Source organism: Cebus imitator, unplaced genomic scaffold (assembly GCF_001604975.1).
Source record: "Cebus imitator isolate Cc_AM_T3 unplaced genomic scaffold, Cebus_imitator-1.0 Scaffold13, whole genome shotgun sequence".
In the NCBI taxonomy this organism is placed as follows: Eukaryota; Metazoa; Chordata; class Mammalia; order Primates; family Cebidae; genus Cebus; species Cebus imitator.
Window position 1 is genome coordinate 12176182 of NW_016107328.1, and position 13231 is coordinate 12189412.

Below are 13231 nucleotides of genomic sequence, written 5' to 3' on the forward strand. Positions count from 1 at the left end.
CCCACACTCTACACCTCACACCCACAGCATACCACACACACACCCCACACTCTACACCTCATACCCACAGCACACCACACACACCCCACACTCTACACCTCACACCCACAGCACACGACACACAACCACACTCTACACCTCACACCCACAGCACACACACACAACCACACTCTACACCTCACACCCACAGCATACCCCTCCACACCACACACACACAACCACACACACAACTCACACACCTCACACTCTATACCTCACACCCACAGCACACCCCTCCACACCACACACACATGCCACACACACAACTCACACCACACTCATGACACACCAGTCCCCAGACCCCACATACCTCATATACACATACCTCACACAGCACACCCTTCCACACCATTCCCAAACCTCATGCATGCACACCTCCTACACACCACACACAACAGAGTCCCCACACCCATACACCCCCCTCACACACCACATCCAACCATACACACGCCACACCTCACACAACCGCCCCATACCCACACCCCCATGCCAGGCATCTCACCCACCACACCCCCACCCCACACTTACCTCAAACCGCACGTGCCTCAGAAGCCCGGACCCATACGCACCACGCACACCCTCACACCCACTTCACCCACATGCATCTCACGCTCCCTTCCAAGCTTTGTCACCAGCCAGGACACAGAGAAGGCTTCAGAGACAGGGAAGGCCAGCGTGGGTGGGCATGAAGCCCAGGACAGATCCCTGAAGGAGAAGGAGAGAGGGTGGAAGAGGAGGAAGGGGCTTTGGGAAGAGGGAAAGCCCACAGCAGAGCTCAGCCTCGCCGTGGACACGGGCAGGTGCTTGCCCGTGGCTATCAGGCTGGGAGGCCAATCAAGGCAAAGGAGAGAGGCTGCTCACGCTGGGCTGCGAGGGCCCAGGGAGGCCACAGGAAGAGCAGCCAGAGAGGTGGGAAGGACAAAGAGGACGTGGAAGGAAGGCAGAGGAGGGGCTGAGAGGGGCTGGCAGGCTGGGGGGACACCTACGAGAAGGAGCCTCCAGACGGGGCTGCTCTCCTGTCTCTGGCCTGCACCAGTGAGCCCTGGAAGGAAGGTCAGGAGGGTCTTGGGCGCCCAACCAGGCAGGGAACAGGGCTGCTGCCAGCCCCTATGGTGTCTCTGGATCATTTTTAACCTCTTCCCCAGGGCACTTCTACTGGGAAAATGTCCTACTGATTTTGTTAGAAGACATTTTCACTGCCATCTACAGGATCAATTAGTAATCAATATTCAAATCTCCATCGACCACTGCACACACATGGCACTTGTGTGCAGTCTGCAACCTGCACAACTATCTGTGGCAGCCTGGTTGGGAAGCATCAGGCAGGGCTCTGGGCTGGATACCCTTGAGAAGGCAGGAAGACTTCTCCCTGCTCTGGCTGCTGGCTAAATTTGTGAAGATGGCCTTGCTCAAGCAGGAAGGAGGGAGAGAGAGGGTGGGAAGAGATCCTGGATTTTTAAGGAAATAGCACCGCCAAGATCTGTGCTGCCTGGAATAAGGACTCTGGATGCGGGGTGCAGGGAAGAAGCTGAGACCACAAGCTTCTTTCCCACTTGTGGTATCCGCTATGCCCAGGGCATAGGGACAGAGACATGGGAGGTCATTCAGAGGCTGGGGTTCTCTGGCATCTTCAAGTGTCCTGCCCAAAGTTCAGAGTCCTGTCCCCCTGCAAGAGGAGGAGGGGCTTCTCTAGTCCCTCCTTCCATCCCAGGGCCTGCTGCTGGAGTGTCCAGGTAGGACAGAAGAGGTGGGCAAGAGGGGAGAGTGGAGGAGGCCGAGGGAGAGCTCACCTTCTGCGCACCTGAGAAGGCGTGGCCGTGACATGAAACATTAGGTCACACGGCCTTCCCATCCGGCCTTAGCGTGCCTACACATCTGCACAGAGAAGGAGAAGAGGTTGAGAGGAGAATGTAGGCAGCAGCAGCAGCACAGAATAAACCCAAACAGCCATGGTGGACGGAGAGGACACAGACAGACAGACGGACAGAAAAGGAGGGAATGAGCGGAAAGAGAAAAAATGAGACAGTCGGGGAGGAAGGGAGGGGGTGGGAGGTGAGCAGGGTCTGAGGCAGGGATGGCACAGGGGAGGGCGGGGCTCCCATCATGCATTTGTTTTGTTTTGTTTTGTTTTTGAGATAGAGTCTCATTCTGTCACCCAGGCTGGAGTGCAGTGACACAATCTCGGCTCACTGCAACCTCCGCCTCCTGGGTTCAAGCGATTCTCCAGCCTCAGCCTCCCGAGTAGCTGGGATTACAGGCGTGCACCACCATGCCCAGCTAATTTTTGTATTTTTAGTAGAGACGGGTTTTCACCACGTTGGCCAGGCTGGTCTCGAACTCCTGGCCTCAAGTGATCTGCCCACCTCAGCCTCCCAAAGTGCTGAGATTACAGATGTGAGGCACTGCGCTCGGCCGCATCAGGTATCTTAAGACAGTCACTCAGACGCTATGCGGAGGGCAGAAGATCTACATGAGAAGTGAAGGTTCTGTGTTCATGGCGCTGTTGTGCTGCTTCTGGGGTCCTGCCTGCCAGGGAGGTCTGGGGGAGGGGTGTCTGCTGCCTAAGGCTGGTGATGAAATGTTCAAATCTTCAATGTCCGCAGCATCAACAGTGCCCTCTAGTCGTGGTACCCTTGTGTGGTGGGGAACCTGAATGACCGGACTTTAACCTCAGGCCTCCCGGAGCAAAACTGGGCCAGGACACTTGAAGGGGCTCCTAGCTGCCCACCCCCTCTCACTTCCAGAGGTGCTGCTTATGTCTGAGAAGAGAGCGCAGCATGACCGCATGTGAGTCTCCGGCAGGATACAGGAGAAGGCACCGGAGCCCAAAGGGGCTGAGGACAGATCTAAGTCATGCCCGTGAGCAGGAGAAAGGTGGGGCTTTGTGATGCCTTTGCCAAGTGGGTAAGTGAAGACAGGAGGTGGCCCCCAGCATTGGCTCTCTAAGGGAACCTCAGCTGCTCTGTCAAGCCAGGGGCTTCAACAGAGGTGGGCACAGAAGGGCTGCTCCTGCTCACCTTCCCGTAGCCCAGAACCACCCGGGCTGCCACATGCACACAGCCCTTCCTGCTTAAGCCAGTCATCTGGGTCCTAGAAGGGGAGCTGCTGCCCAATATTCTTATTCCCAGTAGAAGGTGAAAGAGGGAGACGGGTGGGAGAGGAGCCAGGTAAGAACAACACGCCACTTCAGAACCAGGGGCTGCCTCTGTCCAAGAGACCAGACCATCCAGGTACCTGTCACCAGGAGAGGTGGAGCGGGCAGGAGGGCATGGTTTGGGGTCCAGCAGGAGGTGTGCTGGGCATGGAAGGAGTAGGGGGCCCTGGGTACCTTCTGGGCTCCAGAGAAGGCGTGGTAGAAGCTAGACACGTAAGTCATGATGGCTTTCTCATCCGGTCGGGCAGTTCCAACGATGTCTGTCAAGAAAAACGTGGAGTTAAAGCCAGCTGGTTCCAAGAACACCACACACCCCCGATGTGATGCAGAAAGCAGCTCACAGCACCACCAAGTCTTCTTGCCAAAATGTTGAGCCCAAATCTAACCAGCCTCTGGTGTCAACTTCACTTATGGAAATGTAAGTAGAGGAACACGTGTGTGAAATGAAGCCCCAGTGAGGCAGACAAACCCAGGATAAGGAATTTTCTACAGGACAGCAGGCCCCGTTCCTGCCACAAGTTCAATGGCAGGAAAAAAAGGGGTCAAAGGGAGGAGAGAAGTGCTACGGATGGGAAGAGACGTCGGAAACACAGCTGAACGCCAGTACGGAGCTAGTTTGGATTCTGATGAAAACAAACCAACCCTCCAAGAAATGTCTTAGGGAATTAGGGAAATTTGATTATGGACTGGGTATCAAAAGGAATTATCAATTTGCTAAAAGTGAAAACTTTGTTGTTGCCTAAGAAAACCTATTTTTAAGGTATGTATTCAGAAGTATGCAGTGGTAAAATGACGTGAGATCTCAGAATTGCTTTAAGATACTTCAACATAGAAAACAACAAAAAAATAAAGGGTGACAAGACTTCCATACCATTTTATCTGGGTGATGGAAATAGGAAAGCTCATTATGCTATTCTTTTTTGCTTTTGCCTGGGTTTTTAGTGTGTGAAAATTTTCCTAATGACATTTTGAAATTTTAAAAGCCACTGGTGGCGTTGGGAGGCCCAGGCAGATCACTTGAGATCAGGAGTTCGATACCAGCCTGGCCAACATGGCGTAGCCCTATCTCTACTAAAAATACAAAAATTAGCCAGGCATGGTGGCGGGCACCTGTAATCCCAGCTACTCAGGAGGCTGAGGCAGGAGAATCACTTGAACAAAGGAGGCGGAGGTTGCGGTGAGCCGAGATCACACCACTGAACTTTAGCCTGGGTGACAGCGCAAGACCATGTCTCAACAACAACAACAACAACAAAAACCAAAAAACAAACAAACAAACAAAAAAAACACCACTGGTGGGGCAGAGGGGCAGGGAGCAATTCTGGACCCCACCATTATTTTTCTGTCCCCAAACCTCTTTCTAGCCCCTCAACACTGAGCAGCTGGGGCCAAAGAGAACACATGGGGGAGCGACTGTGGAGAGTCAGGCTCCTCCCAAGGAGCAAGCGCAGAGGTAGGACAAGACGACCCAGCCTGACTCCAGCCTGGAGCTGCCAGCCCTGGCTTCATGAGCCCACAGGCCCCTATGTGCTCAGAAGCTTCCCTTCCCCCCACAACCGCTCTCACCCCATCAGAACTCCTCTGCACGGCGATGGCAGGTTTAGTAGCCAGAAAGAGCTGGGTTTCCAGCCCCAGGCCCAATCTTTGGTGAGGATGTTCTAGCATCAAACTCTGAACCTGTACCCATCCAGGTGTCCTGGCTAGCAGCATCTGGGACATCAGGGCCTCAGTGAGGAACAGAAAAGTCAATACCCAACTTGGGCCTCCTCCTTCCCTACATGGAAGCCACTTCCTCTGGCTAGGATCTGCCCAGCAAGGTCAGAACTGGACACTTCCACCACTGAGAAAGTCCAGGCCATGGCTTTCTAGCACCCTCCTCAGAGGGCACTAGAAGGTTACAGATGTGAGCAAGCACCATGCCCAGCCAGCCCTAGTCAGAGCTGGGGCATAGAGCTTAGGTTCAGCGTCCGGAGACTACCCAGGGCTCAGAAGGTTAGGACAGTGTACCTCTCAGCTAGAGGAACTTCTCATCCCAAACCGTGCTGGACAACAAGGACACACTCTCTCACAACCCAGCACCCACTACCCTGACTCCAAGGCACAGATAAGAACCATCCTCAGGCAATCGATGCAAGAACAGCCCCTAAGCCCTTTGTAGGATCAGCTGACACCTCTCCCTCTGAAGCTCAGGGAATGATGGAAGAATCCCCAAGAGGCTGTGATCCTCATGCTCCTCAAATGTGGTCCCAGAAGACTAGGCCTCCTCCCGTCCAGCCCCAGACTGCTGGGGTCCACCCCTTCTTAGCCACTGGGCATAGGCAAGAGACACGGAAGAAGAGTGCCTTTCACCTTCAGCATCCAGCATCTTGGGGATGTCCAGGTATTTCTCTGCCACGTCAAAAGCTGTGTTCAGATTTGTGAGTGGATCATCCTAGAGGGAGAAAAGGAGGGAGGGATGTTAAAGTGAGAGCCACGACAAGTCACTGGCTACTCTCAATTGTGTGGTCACCCAAACTGGAGAGCAGAGGGGACTTTCTCCCAGCCCCAGCTCAGGCCTCAGGGGGCAGCTCCAGATGCAGAAGGCTGGTCTCACTAATGGGGCTCACTAGTTGGGGGTTTAAAGCATTCTCTTTCCCCCTTCAAGCTTCAGATTGTCAGGAAAATGGGGCAAAGGATATGAGTCTGCAGCCTGAGTCAAGGGTAGGAAAAAGCTGCTAAGAAATGCGTGCTAGGGGCCAGGCGTGGTGGCTCTCAACTGTAATCCCAGCAATTTGGGAGGCTGAGGCGGGCAGATCACTTGAGGCCAGGAGTTTGAGAACAGCCTGGCCAACATGGTGAAAACCCGTCTCTACTAAAAATACAAAAATTAGCTGGGCGTGGTGGTGCATGCCTCTAATCCCAGCTACTTAGGAGGCTGAGACAGGAGAATCGCTTGAACCTGGGAGGCGGAGGTTGCAGTGAGCTGAGATGGTGCCACGGCACTCCAGCCTGGGCAGCAAGAGTGAAACTCCATCTCAAAAACAAAAAATGCATGCTAGGAGCAGGGCACTGGCCTAGTCACCAAACATCCTGGCTTCTGGTTTCAGCTCTGCCTCCAGCCAGTGGGACTCGTAGGCAGGTAACCTGACCTTGGCTTCTATATCCATAACTCAAGAGTTGGACTAGGGAGCTCTAAACTCTGAACGAGTCAGGGTTTGGAGCAGGAGCCCCTTTGGTGCTCACATTCCATGAAATTTGGGGGCTCCTTTAAATAGCCACAGCGTTGGACTGTTCTGGCTTCTGCTACCTTCTCAAGAACACTTAGTGGGGATTGGCAAGGATGCTGAGAAGCTGTAATCCTTGTGCAATGAATGCAACATAAATGTAGGTGGAATGTCAAATGGTACAGCTGCTGTGAGAACAGGAGAGCGGTTCCTCAAAAAATTAAACATGGGATTACATGGTCCCACAATTCCACTTGTGAGGAGATACTCAAAATAATTGAAAGCAAGTTCTCAAAGAGATAGTCATACGTCCATTGTTCACGGCAGCCAAGAGGTGAAAGCAACGGAAGTGGCCACCAGTGGATGAACAGGCAGCAGATGCGGTGACATGTACGATGGAATCTTTTCAGCCTTAACAAGGTGGGAAATTCTGACACATGCTGCAACGTGGATGAACTTTGAGAATGTTATGTTAAGTGAAATAAGCTGGACACAAGGGGATACGGGCCGGGCAAGGTGGCTGACGCCTGTAATCCCAGTACTTTGGGAGGCCGAGGCAGGTGGATTACCTGAGGTCAGGAGTTCGAGACCAGCCTGGCCAACACAATGACACCCCGTCTCTACAAAAAATACAAAAATTAGCTAGGTGTGGTGGCGTGTCCCAGCTACTCAGGAGGCTGAGTGGGAGAACTGCCTGAACCTGGGAGGCGGAGGTTACAGTGAGCCAAGATTATGCCATTGCACTATAGCCTGGGTGACAGAGCAAGACCCCATCTCAAAAAAAAAAGAAAAAAAAACAATTATAGAACCTATTCTGTGATAGTTATACCTGTTTACTAAGGGCTGCTAGAAGCAATATTAAACCTCTCCTGGCCACCGAGAAGCAAGAAGCCCTTCCTGGAGGCCGAGGCAAGGCAGGAGCTGCACTGGACACTCTGCTCTCCAGTGTCAAGGTGAAGTACACACACACAAGTCCAGCCACTCCTTGAAGTCCCTTGTGCCAAGAGGTTTGAGCAAAGACAAGCAATGTTCCAACCCCAACTCCAGGTCACCAACTGGGGACATGGGAAGGGCCTTTCCCTGGATGGCCGTGCCACACACCCTCTTAGCACCAAGATGGACCAAGAGGAAACCTGGAGAATATGGTCAGAGGGAACCTGGAGAGTGTGGTCAGAGGGTCCGGGAGGGAACCTGGAGAGTGTGGTCGGAGGGTCTGGGAGGGAACCTGGAGAGTGTGGTCGGAGGGTCCAGGACAGGCTTCTCTAAGGTCCAGGGCAGTGTGTTCCAACCACCTCAGACACCGAGAACCACCATGAGTCTAGAAGCACAACTCCCACCTCCTCATCTGTCCCCGCTCCACACACCCGCTCAAGAAAATCACTAGCTTCACGCTGAAAGCGGGAGTGAAACCAAAAGAAAATCCCCCAGCCAAACTTGAGCAGTAAAGGAAAGCAAGCCACGGGGGGTACAAGCTGCCCAGGACTGCACAGCAGCTCAAGGACAAGGCGAGGATGAAACGTCTCTTAGAATATGTGATGTTTTAAATCATGAAAATAGTGTCTCCCCCTTACAAATCCAAGAAAAACAGAAGGGAGAAACACCATGTATTCTTCCATCCCTCTGACAAAGCTGCTGCCACAGCTGTGCTATTTTTCCTGGTGGGCTGTGTACATGTTCAAGTACACACACACCATGCACAAGGGTACGGAAGCTGCCCTAACGGGGAAGGTGCTTTTCTCGTCACTTTGAGTTGGGGTTCTGTTGTAGTCTAAGAGGCCAGCACCGCTCAGGTTGGACCATGGATGTCACAGAAGGATCCCAGTCCTGCTCTTTTCCCACCCCGCCCACCAGGGACAGGAGCAGGAGGCCAGGCTGGCACACGTACCTTCCGCAGCTTCCCGTAGTCAATCAGCTCAGGCCGGTGTCGGTGGATCAAGGCACAGAAGCCAAGGCCGTCCTTCCAGCTGCCCGGGGAGAGGGAATGGGCAGGCTGGTCAATGAGGCAAACAAATGGGCAGCCAAGCACTAACTGGGGCAAAGCAGGAGTCTCCTGGGCTCCAGAGAGATGGACACACAGAGCTCTCTGGGGCAGGAGTTAGAAGACAGGACGGGAAGGGCCATTTCTTCCTGCCACAATCCCAGGCACTGGGCTCAGGACTTTGTGGGGAGGTTGCCAAGTTGAGATAAACCTGCCACATCCAACCCTCCCCCACCACCAAGGTCTATGGCCCTAGTCTGCTGTTCCAGGGCCCTGGGCTGGGACTTCCTGGAATTTTCCTTGGGGGCACTCCCAGGAGCAAAAGCGTCAACCAAAGTTATATAGGGCAATAGCTCTGTCTTAGACACTGCAGGGAGAGAGATGGGGGATTCAGAGGAACGGCCACATCCCCTTCCCAAAGAAAGCTGCTTCTTCCCCCAATGCGCTCCACTTTGTTCTAAGCTGAGACTGACCCAGCCAAGGGGGTCTGGGAGCTCCTGGGGGAGGTGACCAGGTTCTGCGAGAGCCCCTCAGCCTGCAGCACTCACCTTATGTGGAAGTTCTGGATGTTGACATTTTTGTAAGGAGCTGTCTTTCTCTGACACCACAAGAGCAGTCCTTCCTTGGCTGAAGTCTCTGTGGGGAAGGGGATGGGCAGAGAGGTCAGAGGGCTGACTCAGTGGGGGGAGGGAAGGGCACCAGCTCATGGGAGGCCCCACGGAGACCCCTAGATGCCAACCCCAAAGCCACTGAAGGAGGACCCCGGCCATCAAGTCTTTCCCTTGACAAGGTTTGAGAAGTTCTTTGAGAAACAGAAAAAGCAAGCTGAGAAGCTTTTCAGAGCTAGCCGTGTGACACATGTAAATTTTGAGACAATAGCTTTTCAGACTTCGAGAATTATCTCCCCCTACTTTCTTTTATTCAAAGAAATGGTAATGATACAAAATAAGTCCGCAACCTCTGTCAGGTTGGGGAGGAAGGTTTGATTGGTCTGGGAAAGCTACACATCCAGGGGCCTCCAGACAGGGGATCCCACAGCCTAAGGGATGCACACAGCTGAGTGAGAAGCAAGCATTGGGACTCCTATATAGATTCTGTTTTGATCTAAAAAATGAGGTTTCCTTATATTTACTACATGGATCAATACTGCTGCCGTCTGTGGGTGAAGCAGCCATGTGTCTGTGAGGTTAGGCAGGTAACTGAGGGGGCTCATGGAGCTCCCAGCACGGAAGAGAGATTGCAAACCACACTACCTGCTGATATGCTTTGGCTATGTCCCCGTCCAAATCTTATCTTAAATTGTAGCTCCCATAATTCCCACATGTTGTGGGAGGGAGTTGGTGGGAGATGATTGAATCGTGGGGGCTGTTTTCCCCACACTGTTCTCACGGCAGTGGATAAGTCTCACGAGATCTGATGGTTTTATAAGGGGTTTCCTTGTGCTCTTGGCTCTCATTTTCTCTTTGCCTGCCATCATGTAAGAGGTCCCTTTGCTCTCTCTTGCTATTTCACCGTGACTGTGAGGCCTCTCCAGCCATGTGGAACTGTGAGTCCATTAAACCTCTTTTTCTTTATAAATTACTCAGCCTTGGGTATGTCTTTACCAACAGCATGAAAATGGACTAATACATCCCTGCGTTCATGCCTGTGAACTGGGGGTTAAGGTACCCAGTGGACTGGATTCATGAATGATCTCGATTATTTTCAATGCACAAAATGGACTTTAAAATGACATTCAAGTGTTCCTACAAATACCGTAACTACCTAAGCAAAAGCAGACAATGTAAAAATTGCCAAAGCTAATGCTTATACTTAGCCTAAGCTCTTTGTCAGCTAAATCACAAGATTAACACAATGATGACTTCAGAGCTGACAAGAAGTCTACCCAAAAGAATCAAAATCATCAAGAAGGCTATTTGAGAAATGGATTTACCTCCATTGTCATTAATAAGAACCACACTCCAGTTGACTACTATGGCCCTCTTTCAACCCTAAATACCAAGTACCTATAACCCAAACTTGGACCTCCACATTGCTGCATCACAGTGTCAAACCAAGATCTCCATCACAAAGCAGCTGAATTGAATCCATGTGGTTTTCATTAAGAAATTCATTTGATTAAAAACGTTTATGATTTCTATGACATTGAAACATAATATTTTTAAAATTTCTCCGTCTCATCTTGTAAAAGTTTGTTTCAGTATGTGTATTTTATCACATGCATAGAAATACACACATATTATTATGCAAGATAAACGCATGCATAGCAGACGTAAAACTCAAAAACTACCCTAAGTGTGGAATCAAGTTTAGAGATCACGTCTCCAGACCGTGGCGGACCTTGCAGATCTGAGAAGTGACCACTAGAGGGTGCTATGGAAGTAAAGTAGAGGATGGGGTTAGCACCCCTCCTGGCACTTCCTCCTGGCAGCTGGCAGCTATTTCCCCAAACAACCCAAGAGCCAGGTGGGTTTTCCAATATACTTCCCCATGGCAGCCTTGGGCTTTCCCAAAGTGGGGAGTTTCCCTGGGGCCAACATGCCTATGAGAATCAGAATGGCAAATACTTCTTTTTTCTACATTGACTGGAAGAGAGGGCTGATGCCCAATACAAGAGCAAGAAGCCCGGGACATGGCCCCTGATCACCATCCATTGCGCTGGGTGCAGGAGTTCTCCAGGCTAACCCCAGGGAGGAAGATGAGATGGTGATGGCAGAATGGAACAAGGCAGAAACCTACCTTCCACAGAGATGTCCTGGATGGCAAAGCGCAGGATGATGGTCCAGATCATGCCCAGGGTCATCTTCACATTCCCATCCACGATTTCTACAGAAACAGCAGCAGCATGCATCAGGAATGGGCTCGGCGGGGAGGGAATTGACACTCCCTCAGCACCCATAGCACCCCATGCCCCATGCTAGGAATCAAAGACTCCAGAGCTCTACTTCTAGAGGGTACGCCAGGGTTTTGGCTTGTTTTTGAGACAAGGTTTCACTCTGTCACCCAAGCTAGAGTGGAGTGGTGCAATCATGGCTCGCCACAGCCTCCAAATCCTGGGTTCAAGCGATCCTCCCGTCTCACCTTCTTGGGTAGCTGGGACTACAGATAGGCCACCACATCCAGCCAATTTTTAAAAATTTTTTTGTAGAGATAGGGTTGTACTATATTGCTCAGGCTGGTCTCAAACTCCTGGGTTCAAATCTTCCTCCTACCTTGGCCTCCCAAAGTGCTGAAATTACAGGCATGAGCTACCATGCCTGGCCAGGATGTTTCTTAAAGTTAATGCAATAATTGTGACAGGTGCCAGAAGAGAAGTCTATTTGGGGCACAAAAAAGTATGATCAATCCTACTTGGAGACAGTGGGCACATCAGGAAAGGCCACAGAGAAGCAGGTATTTGAAATCTTGATCTGTGTCCCCGGCATGATAAAGAAAAGGGGGAGGATTTTTTTTTTTTTTTTTTTGAGACAGTCTTGCTCTGTTGTCAGGTGCCAGGCTGAAGTACAGTGGCGCGATCTTGACTCACTGTAACCTCCAACTCCCGGGTTCAAGCAATCCTCCTGCCTCAGCCTCCCGAAGTAGCTTGGACTACAGGCGTGCACTACTACGCCTAGCTAATTTTTGTATTTTAGTAGAGATGGGGTTTCACCATGTTGGCCAGGATGGTCTCGATCTCTTGACCTTTTGATCCGCCTGCCTTGGCCTCCCAAAGTGCTGGGATTACAGGCATTAACCATTGTGCCCAGCCAGAAAAAGGGGAGGATTTTGCAGGGCTGAAGGCCCTACAGAGTTGTGAGGTGTCCCTTATGCTGTGCTGAGGCGCAGGATTCAAGAAATAAAGAGATAGGACACAGAAGTACAAGGAAAATGCAGCTGGGCTTGAGGGGATTTCTAAGCAATCACAAATGTTCTGGCAATTCCGTGAGCTGGGGCTCTCTGGGCATTCACAGCTCTCAAAATAGCCACCCACACGTGGAAAAACAGTGGAAGCAAGAGAAAGTCACAAACTTCAAGTTTTGTAAAGTGCCATCTTGAACCATCCACTGATTCAACCTCACAATGCCATTAGTTTGGGTATTAAAACAGATTAAAAAAAAAAATCAAACAACAGCTTCAAGATCAAACTAAGAGATAACTCACTATATTTAGTCTAAGCAGTACTTTTTAGACTTTCAGATGCTACAAGTTCTATGAAGTAGATTTTCTCTTTTTTTCCTTCTTTTCTGTATGAGGCCTAAAAACAGGGAATGCAACATAAATAAGTCCTATTTTAAGGAGCCCAACACATGGAGCAATTTATGGTCTTGTGGTTGAACAAGTGATGCTCAAATGTAGATTCCTTATCCCTTCATCACCGCCTCCAGACCAGGAGATGGTAATCTGGTCCATGGTAAGACACATTTAGCTAAGAGTAAGGTACCCAAAGAATATCTTATTTTTTCCTACCTGCAACATTAAATTTAGGGGAGACCCAACAGAACCACGAGAAGGATCGCTTTCTAGGGAGTCCTGACTCTACTAGGATTTGCATCCCACAAACCCTGAAACAAGAGTGGATTTCCATTAAGGACGTGATGCTAACTTCTTAGCCCCTTTCCCAAAACTGAGGGCAACACTGTAAGCTGCTCCACGACCCGCAGGGTGTAGTCCATGGAGCGGTGTTTGACCATAGCCACCTTCCATGGGGGCAGGTAACCCACTGAGTCTGCATGGGATGCTGAGCAAAGGAAGAAGTGTCCACTTTGGACATGGAATAGGATGTAACTCTTCTTGCAAACAGGGAAGTAAAAATGCCCCTCTCAGAGCCCCAGACACCAGGGGGCACAGTCCCACATCCAAGGGCTTGGATGGGAGAGA

The 13231-nt window shown here is 51.0% G+C and overlaps 1 protein-coding gene across 3 annotated transcripts in view; it reads right to left on the reverse strand.

Moving 5' to 3' along the window:
- ACTN1 (actinin alpha 1) overlaps positions 1 to 13231 on the reverse strand; it is a 105555-nt gene that overhangs the window by 25037 nt on the left and 67287 nt on the right. For all 3 annotated transcript variants that reach the window (XM_017500964.2, XM_017500973.2, XM_017500970.2), the window contains exons 4-8: positions 11114 to 11200; positions 8923 to 9010; positions 8282 to 8360; positions 5543 to 5624; positions 3368 to 3453 (exon numbers count right to left, since the gene is read on the reverse strand). In XM_017500964.2, coding sequence (XP_017356453.1) covers positions 3368 to 3453; positions 5543 to 5624; positions 8282 to 8360; positions 8923 to 9010; positions 11114 to 11200 — 422 coding nt within the window. The remainder of the gene's footprint in view (positions 1 to 3367; positions 3454 to 5542; positions 5625 to 8281; positions 8361 to 8922; positions 9011 to 11113; positions 11201 to 13231) is intronic.